This window comes from Lepidothrix coronata, unplaced genomic scaffold, assembly GCF_001604755.1.
Source record: "Lepidothrix coronata isolate B3197 unplaced genomic scaffold, Lepidothrix_coronata-1.0 Scaffold5, whole genome shotgun sequence".
NCBI lineage: Eukaryota > Metazoa > Chordata > Aves > Passeriformes > Pipridae > Lepidothrix > Lepidothrix coronata.
The window spans coordinates 8062483-8076969 of record NW_016690185.1 but is presented as its reverse complement, the minus strand read 5'-3'; the positions used below and the strand labels follow the sequence as shown (position 1 = coordinate 8076969).

General features: G+C 41.1%; 1 protein-coding gene across 2 annotated transcripts in view; it reads right to left on the bottom strand.

Moving 5' to 3' along the window:
* The window catches only part of NKAIN2 (Na+/K+ transporting ATPase interacting 2), a 546586-nt gene extending 532901 nt beyond the window's left edge, over nucleotides 1-13685 (bottom strand). For both annotated transcript variants that reach the window (XR_001877144.1, XM_017829635.1), the window contains exon 1: nucleotides 13562-13685. Coding sequence is in view for 1 of the 2 variants with exons in the window: in XM_017829635.1 (XP_017685124.1) it covers nucleotides 13562-13615 (54 nt within the window). In the remaining variant the exon portion in view is untranslated. The remainder of the gene's footprint in view (nucleotides 1-13561) is intronic.
* Between the last annotated feature and the right edge of the window lie 802 nt (nucleotides 13686-14487).

Here is a 14487-nt window from a genome sequence, read left to right as displayed (position 1 = left end):
TTTTATAGAGATTTAAAGTATCTCAGACAATTAAAAAAAAATTTTCATCAAATTTTTAAAGTTTACTGCAAGGCTATTTCATGTTTCTCTCTTAAACACCTCACTGGTAAGGCTGTGAGGGTAAATGAATGCCCCACCTACCCAAGGCATCTTTATTGAATAATTATAGAATATGCTGAGTTAGAAGGGACCAACAAGGATCATCGAAGTCCAACTCTAGGCCCTGCACAGGACCATCACCAAGAGTCACACCATGTGCGAGAGTTGACCAAACACTTCTTGAACTCTGTCAGGCTTCATGCTGTAATCACTTACCTGGGGAGCCTGTTCCAGTTCCCAACGACCCTCTGGGTGAAAAACATTTTCCTAATATTTAACCTTCAGAGCTCAAATCAGTCCAGCAGTTTAATTACCTAGGGAGTCTCATCTCCTGGGATGAGAGAGATTGACGGAGAGATAGACAACAGGTTAGCAAAGGCATACAGTGCTTTTGGAAAACTCCATAAAAGAGTATGGTGTAATAAACACTTAAAGAAAAGTACCAAGATCAGTGTTTAAAGAGCCATAGTGATGTCTACTCTCTTATATGGTTCCGAATCATGGGTCATCTACTGCCATCACCTGCATCTCCTAGAACGGTTCCATCAACGCTGCCTCCATACAATCTTAAACATCCACTGGTCAGATTTTGTGACCAATACATGTGTTCTAGAACAAGCAGCAGTCACAAGTATTGAGGCCATGTTGCTGAGAACACAGCTGCAATGGGCAGGGCACGTCTCAAGGATGAAGGACCACTGCCTCCCTAAGATGTTGCTTTATGGTGAACTTGCCACTGGCTGCCGCAAGAGAGGAGCCCCGAAGAGAAGATACAAGGACTCCCTGAAACAACATCTCAGCCTTGGCCATATTGATCACCATAACTGGTCTACTCTGGCCTCCAATCGGGAGGCCTGGAGACACACCATCTATAACGCAGCTGTCTCCTTTGAGAACACACGCAGGATCACTCTCGAGGAGAAAAGGCAACGCAGAAAGAATCGTGTTTTGCAGAAGATACCATATAAGGAGTCTTTCTGCTGTGCCTTTTGCAATTGGATATGGCTGTCTCGTATTGGCCTCATAAGCCACCGGTGTGCCTGTAACAAATGTGGATAGAGCCTTCCCAAATCTTCGTTCGCGATGTCTAGCCATGAATATTTAACCTAAACCTCCCATGACACAACTTCAGGACATTCCCTCTGGTCCTCTCACTGGTCACTATAGAAAAGAGATCAGTGCCTGCCCCTTCATTTCCCCTTGTGAGGAAGCTGTAGACTGCTATGAGGTTTCCCCTCAGTCTCCTCTTCTTCAGGCTGAACTTGATAAGTGATCTCCTTGTATGGTTTCCCATCTAGGCCCTTCAACATCTTCATTGCCCTCTCTTGGATGCTCTCTAATACCTTAATATCTTTTTTATATTGCGGTGACCAAAACTTCACACAATATTCAAGGTGAGGCCACACCAGTGCAGAGCAGAGCAGGACAATCCCCTCCCTCGACTGGCTGGTGATGCTTTGCCTGATGCCCCCCAGGACACAGTTGGCCCTCCTGGCTGCCAGGGCACTGCTGACTCATATTCAACTTGCATTGGCCAGAACCCTCAGGTTGCTTTCCGCGGGGCTGCTCTCCAGCATCTCTTTCCCCAGCTTGTACAAACATCCAAGGTTGCCCTGTCCCAGGTGCCAAATCCAGCACTTACCCTTGTTGGACTTCATATGGTTGGTGATTGCCCAGTCCTCTAATTTGCCAAGGTCTCTCTGCAGGGCCTCCCTGCCTTCAAGGGAGTCAGCAGCTCCTCCCAATTTAGTATCGTCCTACTTGTGCTGAACATCAGAGCAGCTGGAACCTTTAGTCAGAGACCTCAAACTGAAGGGTAGCAGGGAACTTGCTATAAGTATACGTTTTCTAATTCATAAATAAACATACTAGCAGTTCGTCAAAAGTGAGCTATTTTAAAATGGTATAAGCATAAAATGAAATGACAAATATTAAGTGGTCAATCCATTCATCACTGTAGCTTTATATCTTGTCTTAAATTAGTAAGTAATCTATCTGGAATAGATGCTGTAGTTTTAAGATTAATACTTTTCACCTTCCAAAAAAAGTCAGGGCTTGTCCTCACACAGAAATCTAATTAGTCACCCCAAGTACTGCAGAATTTTAAATTTACTCAAATTTTCAAAAGCAAACAAAAAACAGTAACAAAAGATAAATTTAATGTGAACATAGAGGCATGGGTTTAACATTCCCTAGGTCAGTTTGGGCTGCCCACCATGCAGGTCTGAGCTGAGAGAAGCAAGTGCTTACACATTTACAAATCCAGCTCATTACAATAGCTAAAATGCCAAGAGGTGGTCCTTGAGAATATGTTCTTGGGCTTGCCATGGCCAATAAACCTTGTTGTTCACTGCAAATGATTTTCTCCAGCTGAGTTTACATTAGCTCTTAACAGCATTACAATGGCATTGTGCCACTTCTATATTCTCCTTTATTCCAATTCGGTCAAGTTCTCAGCAGGACTGACAGCAGCCAAAGCACTGCTACAGCATCTGAGTAGCTTTGGAAAAATCTGCTGGTCACCCCTTTTTTCAATCCTGATGGACTTAGGGAAAGACTGAGAAATTTACATAAAATGCTTACAAGTTGGAAGTACCTCTTGCATATCAAGCTTCCTTGTGACTGCTCTAGGCTGATGGGGACCTGAACGCCTGGCCTTCTCATGAAGACACTCAGCATGCTCTGAAAGACTCAGATGTTGTGCATTTGGACAGTGCCTTTCTTACTCACCTGTTATGAAGGCCAACTAATAATTGCTGTAAGTCCAAAACCTCCTTACAGGCACTGTACTCTGAACAAGTATCTGAATAGTTCCAGATCCATCACTGTTTCATTCACAGTTTTATACCTAAGTTAATTAACTGAAACCAAGAGAGCTCCAGCATCCCCTTCGGTGTAATGCGGAGGAGGGTTACACATAAGTTCTATTATCATCAGTGGTAGTTATGTATATGTGCTGGGCAGAAAGGAGCAGCTGTCCTCTAGTAAGGCACTAGTCATGACAAATATTATACTGATGTGGGACCCACATAATTGTCTTTATAAGCACACCACAAAGCAAGAATGATTGCAAATACCAGGAACCAAGAAAAAATTCCCAGCATTCTCCCATCCTTTTTTTTTAATTTTAATGCACAAAGAACTGCACATTTCTCCAGCAAATAGAGCTTACTAAACCAGCTGCCTTTTGTTATTGTCCTTATACCGATCTGTGATGTTATACAACAGATACCACTTTATCAGTGTCCATAAATAACTTTTATTATGCATCAGAAAAAGCACAGTTTAGCATGATGCAGAACAGACCTCAATGACTTTCTTCCAGTCATTGAGGCCAATAACTTCTCTTCTGTACCTGCCATTATGACCCTACCTCTGGATGATAGCTTTCAATTACAATAAAAGAAAGAAAAAACCAAAAAGAGATTGTACCAGACAGTAGCCCCTCTAAATAGTCTGAGAGGTTGCCAAGACCAGAAATAGGCATTATTAGGGACATTGCTGAATACTACATCCAGCTCCAGTTTGTTGTGGTTTTTCCCCTGCAAGTAACAAATTTACTGCCAGCTCCACATTCAGGAAAGCCAGTCTGATAAAATCCAAGACAATGAACTCTATTTTCAGGATACACTGAAGCCCATATCTTATGTTAACACTACCAGTGCCATCATCTGGCTTGTTACCAAGTTGCTGTCACTGGCTGGGAGTGCTGCAAGTCTGAAAGAAAATAAAAGCTAACTGGCCTCAAGGGCATGGGATGGGCATGGACAAAAACTTAAAAATAAATTTTTTTAAAAAAAGGGAAAATCAACTTTATATCTAATGGTAAAAATAACATCTGAATTCTATTTTTATTTTTTTTTGACAAGCCTCTTACCATTTTGCATTCCTTTAGTGCTAATGTTTTCATCTGTTTTGCTGCTATTTGTTCTGCCAGTTTGAACAACGATGTAATGACCTATAATGCCTGATATTCATGTGGTACTCACAGCACCTTTGTCACTGGTGGCTCAAGAGCACAATGAACAGTATCTTGAGTTTAATGTATTTGTGGTTTTATGAAGGTAGCAACTACACACAATGGGGTTTTTTCTCCTTTTGTTTCTGTCCTCTGTAATAGAACACCCTGCCACCACAAAGACTGTGACCACAGTATAATGAAAAATGCTAAGCCATTGTTGGTCATGGCAAAAATTTGCAAACTTTACATTTTCTTTAATTATTGAAGAATAGCTTTTAAAAGAGACATGCATTGTTCTAGAGACATCATAGCATCTATCTTCCTCTCCTCACAAAAGCTTTTTATCTTCAAATAAGAAGAATATACTTGTTGAGGGCCAATTAGTAGTCTGTCTATGAAAAAGTTTAAAGGAATTTTTAATTAGTAAATTGACCCATACTATGAGTCATCTGGAAAGGAATGACATCATTTCCTAAGACAGTTAAGCTTTCTTACACAAATATTAGCAAGTACCTTAGACTGAAGACCCTTTATCTCTTTCTACTATCTTGTTCTTGTACACCAATTTAATTCACTACTGTAGCATCACTCACAGCAACAGTAAATGCTATTCAAGGTGAACATGGGGAGGCCTTTGACTCTTGTTCTAGGCCTCTAGCATGACTTCCATTCATCCAGAAGAAATGTAATGTATCAGTCAATTATGTTCTGCCTGAATTCTAAAAAAAGAGTTTGACAGTCTGTCTTCTCCTCTTTAGTACAAAGATATCATCAAAAATAAGCAGGCTTAACTATATAATGAGGTAAATAAAGGTGCATGCATAATAGAGGTTGGAGTTGCATTCCCAACTCAAGGATCCCTATATTGTTAACAGAAAGAAGCCACTTCCAGAAGGTGGTTCAGAGACTATTAATTACATGCCTAAATGAGATAGCATGAATCTCTCTCCCACCATCTGCAACTTTTTGCCTTCTGAAAGGTGATGTGACATCTAAACATGACAGGCATCATCATTTCAACATGTCTCTTAGAAATAATAGAATTAACCTCATATGCTGCTTTCTGTACAAAACTCCGCTAATGAGAATTCCCTCATAAGAAAAGCAGGGTGAGGAGGAAACCAGAACTCAATCTGTTATGGTATGAATATAGAATACGACAGACTTTTCCTATTCCCATTCACATAACTGGTAACTTGCCAGTTACATGTAACTGGGGACTTGCCACTAGAGATGCTGCCTAACATCCCAACTGTGAAAAAAAAGAACACCTCTCCATTCCCCACTGCCCCAAACTCCAATATTAGAAAGCTATTACTCTGAACAGCACAAGAAAATCTGATATTCATTTATGTTATGTAACTGGTATCTTTATTGTTTTTAGCAATTAGTATAATAATCAGCATTTCTATATACATCACATCATTACGTAGCAACAGAGTAGCAAGTTTGTCTATAAAAAGTAAATCTGAGCCTCAGATGAAAAATATTTTCAAGGTATCCAGATACATGTAAACATTTAAGTGGGAATCAGCAGATACCTAAACTGAAACATTTATCATAAGTTATGTATGAATTAAAATCAAGTTTTTATGAAAAATGCATAAGTATGATCTGTGATGAATAGAACCATTAGCTATGCATGTTTACTTTTTAGTGAACAGAGAAATCGATAATTTTTCTTCTAAATGTCATTTCTAACCGAGGGTTATAGAGTGAGAAACTGCTTAAACAATTCTCAGATGCCATCCAGCTGGTACATGTACAACTGGAGAGAGGGTATAAAATGTTTATTTGCCACTGGGGCAAGAACATGTAATTTAAACTATTGCGTCCGTTCTACTTTACAAGCCAGGTAGCACTCAACAGTCCCTCACTTTCAGTCATCATGATAAAAAAAAAATGAGGATTAACCTGGATGATAATAAACTAAATGATTCTTTAAAGTTATTGTATTTCTAGCACAATTTTTATAATCACACTTTATAGTGATTCCTGTCTTCCTCAGTCCTGTTGGAAGTTACAGAAATCGTGCAAACCCCAAAGTGAGAATAAATTGGTTTCATCCATGTGATTTTAGCATCATATTTTTATGGGATCTTAAGGGAGTATGCACAAAAGCTGACATTGTTCTGGTGAAAGCAGGCTCCTTAGTTTCCCTTGACAGGTAACAAAGACACAAATACTTTTCCAAAACAGTATTTCTCAAAACGTAGATAACACTCGTCCTTAAAATCAAAAAGTCCTCAGTAAAATAACTAGTGACAATGCAAGAGGGAGAAAAATATAAATAATAAACTCTGTGAGTGGCAAGACATCTTATAATAGGGGTCTATGATTTTTCTTCTCTCTCCAACTCCCAGAAAGCCTACATTAGCTGAAGGACCACTTTACTTAGGACACAACTCTAATGGTCAGTTAAGGGCAAGAAACAACATTAGGCACTCTGACCTACCCCCTTAAGGAGTCCCTCTTCTGACCACTTAGAAGGCTAGAGAGATTATTCAGACTTAGTCAGATCACCAATACTCTTTTCCCCATCCAAATCTGAAAACACCCACTACGGTTATTGTCTACAAAATGTCACTTAAATTCAGAATATTAAGTAAATTCTTCAGAAATTCAAGATTTCTGACATACCTTTTATAAAACACCATTGGGAACAGCTGTGTCTTTTGGCATTTTACATCCAGATTAATCTCCTGAGCTCCATGGAACAATGGGACCAAAAAGGCAGTTTGGAGTGTATTGGTGTACACAAATTAGTTCACTGACATCAGCCTCCAGAGCAAACGCTGGCTGAATCTCTCCAGTCCCTAAGCCCAGGAAAGTTTCTAAAAATTTCATACTAACTGAAACTGGATGTTGACATCTGTGTCATCAAATGCACCATAACATTGAGAAGATCCCACATGGATTTAGATTCTTTCCCAGAACAAGTCACCAAGTACTGGTTTACAAATCTTATCTGCTGCACTTTGCACTGTGTACATTCTCCAGCTCAGTCTAGGACAGAAAAGCCACCACCATCAAAATATTACATTTCTGTTTTGAACCACAGAACCTGTTCCTTTCTGTTGACTACAGAACGAGAGATTTACCTCCACTGACAACAGACTGACTACAGAGAGTTTTTAGTGTATTTTTAAAATGCTTACTTAGTGCTTTTTGCAAAGCAACAGGAAAAAAGAAAAAAACAAAAACATAACACCCTGCATTCATCATTCAAGGTGTTAGCTCAAATCTCTGTCAATATGAAATTAATTTCTACTGTCAAAGATTCTATTCATGGATATACAAGAAGAGTAGCTTTGCTAGGTATTCTAGGCGCTTATATTCAGGTAGTTTATTCAACTTCTCTCAATCTATTTCAACCTTTCATTCCTACCAAACACCACAGTATCTGAAAGTTGAGTAGGCTCACTGAACTCTAAAGGACTTCAGCTTCCAAAAGCAGTGAATTAAACCAGTTATTCAAATAGTCAGAAATCTTTTATACCTGTAACTTAAAACAACATACTCTGCTTTGCTTGAAGAGCATGATGGTTACTCATGATTATTATACATTCACATTTCTATGAAAAATAAAACTGTACCATTCATAGTGAATGTCAAGCACTAAAATTAAATGATATAATAGACTGTTACCTATGACATCCACTTTTTTGCATTCATCACCATTTTTGACCTCAAGTTATACAGGAGGAAAAAAAAACAAAACAAACAAACAAAACCAGTTTTGTAATGAATCACTGCTATTTTACCTCAAAAAACAGAATTTTTTTTAAAAAAAGTGTTTATTTTTCTACCAAGGTGTCACAAACCTAAAAATGTTGCTACATATTTTTTCACAAGAGATGATGTTGGCTCTCTGAATTCATTATCAAGTTCCTGTTTTATATATTTCCAGCAACACCTCAAAATCTACTCGTTATTTTTATACAATAGCTCTCAAACACACATCTGCTGAAAGTCTGCTATTCACAGGACTATTTCGTTTTCACTGCTAGTAGGGTCACATGCTTTTGGATACAATGAAACTAAGACTTTCACTTTTCTATCAAATTTGAAACAAAGCAAGAAGCAGAACATTAAGGAAGGCAGGCACAAAGTTGTTGACATAGTCACAATTTCAAAGGCAGCACTTATATTTAAGTACTATCCAAAACACAGATACCAAGTCTTTCTACTTTTTGCAGACTGAAAAAACTACAGATCCACAGGCTAAGCACAGCAACATCGCTTTCCATTCCACATGAAAAGTCTATGCTTTTAATTCCCCTTTTGATAGCAGAAAACGTGGGAACATGTACATGTCATCAGAATTTTTTATTGCAGACACTTGTCTCCTAAAGCTGTTATTGAAAACCACTGGCAGTGACAACGAAACACAATTAAAATACATATGCAAAAAGAAAAGAAACTCTCACTAAAACACAGCAATTAAAAGCAAAACCTAAAAATTTCACTACTCCTTCTCTGTAACAAAAATGGAAAAAAAGCCAGACATGCTAAGTCCACTGGTTATGTGGTGTGGTGTGCTATAGGAAAGTACCCAGATGCTATGCATGGTGTAAGACCCTACACTAACAAAATATGCTCTTCACTGCATAATGCTTCAGAGTAGCTAATCCCAGGGAGTATCTGCTGTGAATGCCTTTGCTTTGCACTTAGTGGGACTTGAGCTCTAATCCAGCAAACTTCACTCTCTGAAAGTCCAGAGACAATTCAACCTGCAAACCGTTAAAACATGAGGTTTTCCTCAAGAAAGGATATTCATAGTATTAAACTGAGATAAACCGGGTAGCTAGACCTGTGATATAGACTAGAACTTGTGATGATCACTGCTCCTGAACTGTGTGAACAAGCATAAGAATGTTTACTATTCATGTTTAAAAAAGGCAACCCAAAACTTTACAGGACTGATCACTAAGACAAATTTTTTCTCAGTAGCTGTTCTCTGTGGTTACATATACCAATGTTTAATAATGCAAGCGAGAACTGGAAAAGAACAAGACACTCTTCAGTCATATATCAAGTGTGCAATATAGATTATGGGCATCTGTCCTGACATTTGTTGTCACAAAAGACATATGATAGAAACTGCTTCCCAACTTTTATGTAATTAATTTCCTGGGTTTGAGTAGTTCCACCACTTTACCTACTCAGATCACATAGGTATCTTCATGTCCAATAGGCAGTTAAATACGTGTTTATGGACATTTGTATCACAGTTAAGTACAGAAATTACTTCAGCTGATACAGTTTTTGAAACAAAGTATTTGAATTTTCTCTTAATCAGTATTGTTCACTCGCGTAAGAGCACAGAACAAGGATATTCTATACAAACCATTTTGATCATTTTTTTCATTAGCTCAAAGTAAAAAAAAAAAAAAAAAAAAAAAAGATTGAGCCTGTGTTAGCAAAAGCAACCAAATCTGGGTGCCTATTCCATTCTTTTTGGCCAATATGACAGACCTGGACAGTGGCTTCAGCCAGAATTGTAACAGGATGAGTTCATGAAGAAACACCACCAGGTTTGTGTGCCAGTGTGCTTATGGCCCCAACTGTGAGCTGTCAGCAAGGGAAAGGAGAAAATGCAATTGCCACACATTGGTGTCTGCAAAAGACACCTGCTTTCAGAAACTGGGGGTATGTGCCCATTATAATAAATGCTTGGTTTAGAGCATCAGATTGAGTACCCCAGAATCACTAACTGACCTTTTGGATATATGCACCTTGTTTAGAAATTTTACATAGTTTTTAATACTCAGTTGGAATATCTGAGTTACAATTTACTTAGAAAAAAAAAAAAAGAAGAAAAGAAAAAGAACAGGCAAAATCAATTATATAAATATACAAAATTAGTTATATAATTAATAATTAATTATATAAATAAATTCAGTAAATTCAGACAGAAACTGAGAGAAGGGAGTGTAAAGGCTGAATTATCTGTCATCTAATCAGCCTTAAGAGTATGGCAAACTTTGCCTCATGGATAGAAACAATAAGGCAATGATTATTGGAGACATTCTTTATGAAATGTTGTCCTTTTGCATCAGTGCACTTGGGAGGAGACCTTCTAAGCTGAAAACAGGCAGTACTTTTAACTGTTTTGCCATGCTCCAAGTTTTCCCAAGCAGCAACAGTGGGCAGGGAAAAAGTTAGAAAATTGGTTTCTGTGGAGTTCTTGAAGACTTCCAGAAAGCACAATAATCTTGGCAGTTTCACCTTTGCTGCTCTTGGTATTAAAAAGACAAGGCAACAAGATATTAGTGTTACTGATGTAAGCTATTAATAGAAAGGAGACACCCAAAAATAAAGAGGTTTAAAGGACAAAATGCAACAGCAGAGAATTCTTTCCTTGCAACCAGGATAGTTAACACACAACAAAAACCACCAGAGCACCCATGCCTGGGATTCTCTTCAGAAGGAAAAAGGACAAAAGAGACCAAAATTAGTACCTTAAAAAAATGAAAATATATTCTGAGATAATTAATTTGCACACAGAAGGTGATGCCTTGCTCCTGACATGAGCAAAATTAGCTCTTACTTACTGTTAATTCTTCTCATTGGCTATAAAAGCAGATGAAAATGAGCTGTCAAAGGTTGTTTTCCATAGTGCAAATGAGAGCACAAACAGGAAGGTATATGTATGTTAATAAGGATAAAGCAATGATCAGTATGCCCTTGAGAGCAGAAGCATTCCTTGAGGTTTCTGACAAACTGATGGTACAGTATGTTGCCTTAACTATAAGCACTAAAAATGCATTTATGAAAAAAATTCTGCTTGTGCAGGGTCTCTCAAACTGATGGAGCTCTACTCCTGCACCAGTACTTGAAACAACCACCTTTTCTGTCCATTTGCAACATCTACATCATTTATACATACACAACATGCAACAGCCTCTCTAATGAACTGCAGTATTCCACAGTATTATTTATTGTGCAGTGCCTACAAAGACCAATTAGATCTCCACACCCTAGCTTTGCAGTATTTGAAGAATATACTTACATTAAAAAAAAAAATAAACCTTTCTAACAACTTTTTTCCTCAAACAAAAGTATACTCTCTACTCAAATACGACCATTTTAAAGCTGTATCCCACACATAATCTTCACATTATAACTTTTAAGCATTTTTTTCAAGTATGGTTATCACTGTAGAAATGCTTCCCACACCCATCTCCTCAGGCCAGATAACTTCTAGATCCTTTGTTTTTGAATATGCATCTGCATTAATGTGGTTGCTAATTCCAGGATGAATCTTGACAGCATTTGTTCCTTTAAATAGTTTTTACCTTGAAAAGTGGTGACAACTGATTAATCACCCATGGGCCTACTAAGGGGAGTTAAATCTTGACTTAAAACTCACAATCTATTCCCATATGATAGTATATGGTACACAAAGGTATATGACACGTGATTTTAATAAAGTGCATAATTTTTTTCCATTCCCATCTCCTTTTTCTCACGCAAATGATTATTCCTGCTTTTAACCTATCTAAATGTCATTACACAGGCCAAGTGTGATTCAGAGGTTTGCATTGCTGCTAACACATTCTTTTCTTGCTCAATAAAAATATTGAAGTTTGCTTTCAGTTTCTGATTCTGCTAAAATTTCGCTTAAGCTACTCCAGAAAACAGCATTTATTTTTAAAAAATATATTTATTTGACCTTTTATTTTAGAGACACTTGTAGAAAGCTTCCACTAATGCTACAGTAATGCTAGTAATTGTACATTAGCTTACCTGCTCATCCACCTGCTGATACATTCCTACGGGGCATTTCTGTTGATGTTTTTACTATGGGTTCTGCATATATTTTTGTCAACATGAATTAGCAAATATGTTTTCCTTCACAGACTTTCAAAACAGTAATAATTTAACATCTTAGCACATTCTATAGTCATCATAAGCTCCTGGTTGTTGAATGCATTAAAAAAAAGCACAAGTCAATCTTCAGTCTTTAAGACGTACAATATAAACCATTTTTTGTTCCCTTTGCAGGAAAAAAAACAAAACCAAACCAAACTATGCCTCTGAAACTTAAATAGATTTGAAGAACTTCAGTCACTAATTTTATGTTTCCAAATTGCTGGAAAAGGTTACATTCCCACCATTCCACTCAAGATTCAGTACTCCTATTCAAGATTCTTTTTTTAGACTATGTGCATGAATAAATTACTTCTGATAAGATACAACCAGTTACAAAGAATTAGATAAGTTAGGTGAAGAACAGCATATATAAATAAAATGTTTTCCAGAATACAAAAGGATTATGGGTTGATGACAACTTATAAAAAGACCACAGACATTTTGAATTTCTGATCTGCTAACATATCTTTCTTTCCTATGTACTGTTTTACTGATTTTGGTCCCTGAAATCTACTGGGTGTTTTCTTCTATAGTTCTCTTAGTATCTGTCTGCAGGAAGTGAATTGGCAACAATGCTGGTTGCTATTTATACTGACTTACACTTTCTCAGCAAAACTATTCAGTAAGAGGTAGAGGGATGAAGTAGCAAGAAATATTTCCTTTCTACTATGAGGTTAACTGCTTAACAAAGGTGCCTCCAGCACCTGTTCTGCCACCACATCAACATTTGGTCTAATGAAAATAAGAAATGGGACATATTCAATTGATAGGTCTTTATCTGTGCATTACTGCATCCAAATCCATAGGAACTCTATATATCATGTATCTGATTTCACAACAATAAAATAATCCACATATACATTACAGGAAGGGACATTAGTTTCTTAACTTTAAACCCTGTCTCTTTGAAAGTGCCACAACACAATTGCACAGACTAGCCACCTTGCTAAGCAGATCTATTTTTAGGCAGTTTCTTTGTTATTGTATCGCAGTGCCTACTTTTTAAACTCAGTTTACTTTTGCTGGTAGCTGAGCTTACGAGTTTTGCCACATGTCTCCTCCAAAGGTAAATATAAATACATAATTGTTTTAGTTCTGTAGCACCATAACGATACAGTGTTAACATACATTGGACAGTAAGTCTGAAAGGGAAAAAAAAAAAAGATACACATCTGCAGAAGAGCTCAGGCGTGATAACTTCACACAGACACACACCTGTATGGCAAACTGTTTACAAGCTGAGCATCACCCCTGACACGGCCGCGTCCCTGCCTTACATAGGGCCAGCCAAAGGAAACCAGGTACCAACTTGAGTCAGCGCTTGGGAGAACTGCCCGAGTTTATTAACTCCGCCGTGAGCCCACCGCAGCCTCCCCGGCAGAGCCTCCGCCAAACTACCTGTAACACAGCCCCTTTTTCCCACCCTGCCGCCTCACGCGGATCCCCATGCCAGCCCACGCGTCCCCTCCTCGCCCAAACCGCGGGCGCTGCCCTCCCCCCCCACCGCCGCTCGCGGGGCTCCCGCTCCGGGCAGCGGGGGACCCGCCCCACTACCCCCCCTCCTTCCCTCCCGCCCGCCTTCCTTCCCCCCCTCCTCCGCGGGCCGCCCCCGCCGCTACTCACCAGCTGCGCGCCGCACACGGCCACCAGTGTGCACCGGCCACTGCAATAGCCCATGGCTCCCGGCACCCCGCGCCGCCGTCCCGCGCCGCGCCCACTCAGGCGGCGGGAGAGCACCGCCCGGCCGCCGCCCGGCTCCCGCCTACCGCCGGCGAGCCCCAGCCCGGGACCCGCATGGGGGCGCGCCCGCCGCCCGCCCGCCCGCCCTACCCGCGGCCGCAGCGCCCGCCGCCTCGGCGGTCGGCGGCAGCGGGGCCGGCCGCCCCCGCGGAAGGCGGCAGCGCCGGGGGGAGGGCGGCGGCAGGTGCCTGCAGGAGCAGCCGCGCTCTGCCGCGCAACCCCAGAGGCATCTAGGCTTCAAAGTTTGCCCCCTCAACTCCGCTCGCAAACCATCCGGGCTCGCAGCCGTCTGCGGCGGGGGGAGGCGGGGGGAGGAGGGGAGGAGGGAGGGAGGGACGGGGAGGCGAGGCAGGCGGCAGCGCCGCCGAGCTCGGTTCACGCTCGCCGAGCGGCTTCCCTCCTGCCCACGGCACAGCCGCCTCCCCGCCCGCTTTCCTCCTCCTCCTTCTCCTGGTAGGGCTCAGGCAGCCCCAGCAGTGGGAGCCCCTCGCCTAGGGGGTCCCCCGCGGGAGGGCGCGGAGGGGCGGCGCAGCCGCGGGGGAAGCGTCCGCTTTGTCTGCGCGGGCGCGGCGAGCGCGGCTGCACCTTCCCGGGCGCCTTTGTGTCGGCGGGACACCCCACCGCGCCCACCCCTCCCGGGCTTCCCCGCACCGCACGGCGCCCGCCGCCACCCAGGAAAAGCCCCCCGGGCAGGCAGCAGAGCCGCGGGGCATAGCGGGGCATGGCGCGGAGCGGCCCGCGCTCACAGCCGGGCAGGGCAGGGCAGCGGCGGGGAGCGCGGCGCGGCCGCGGAGCGGGGCTAGCGCGGC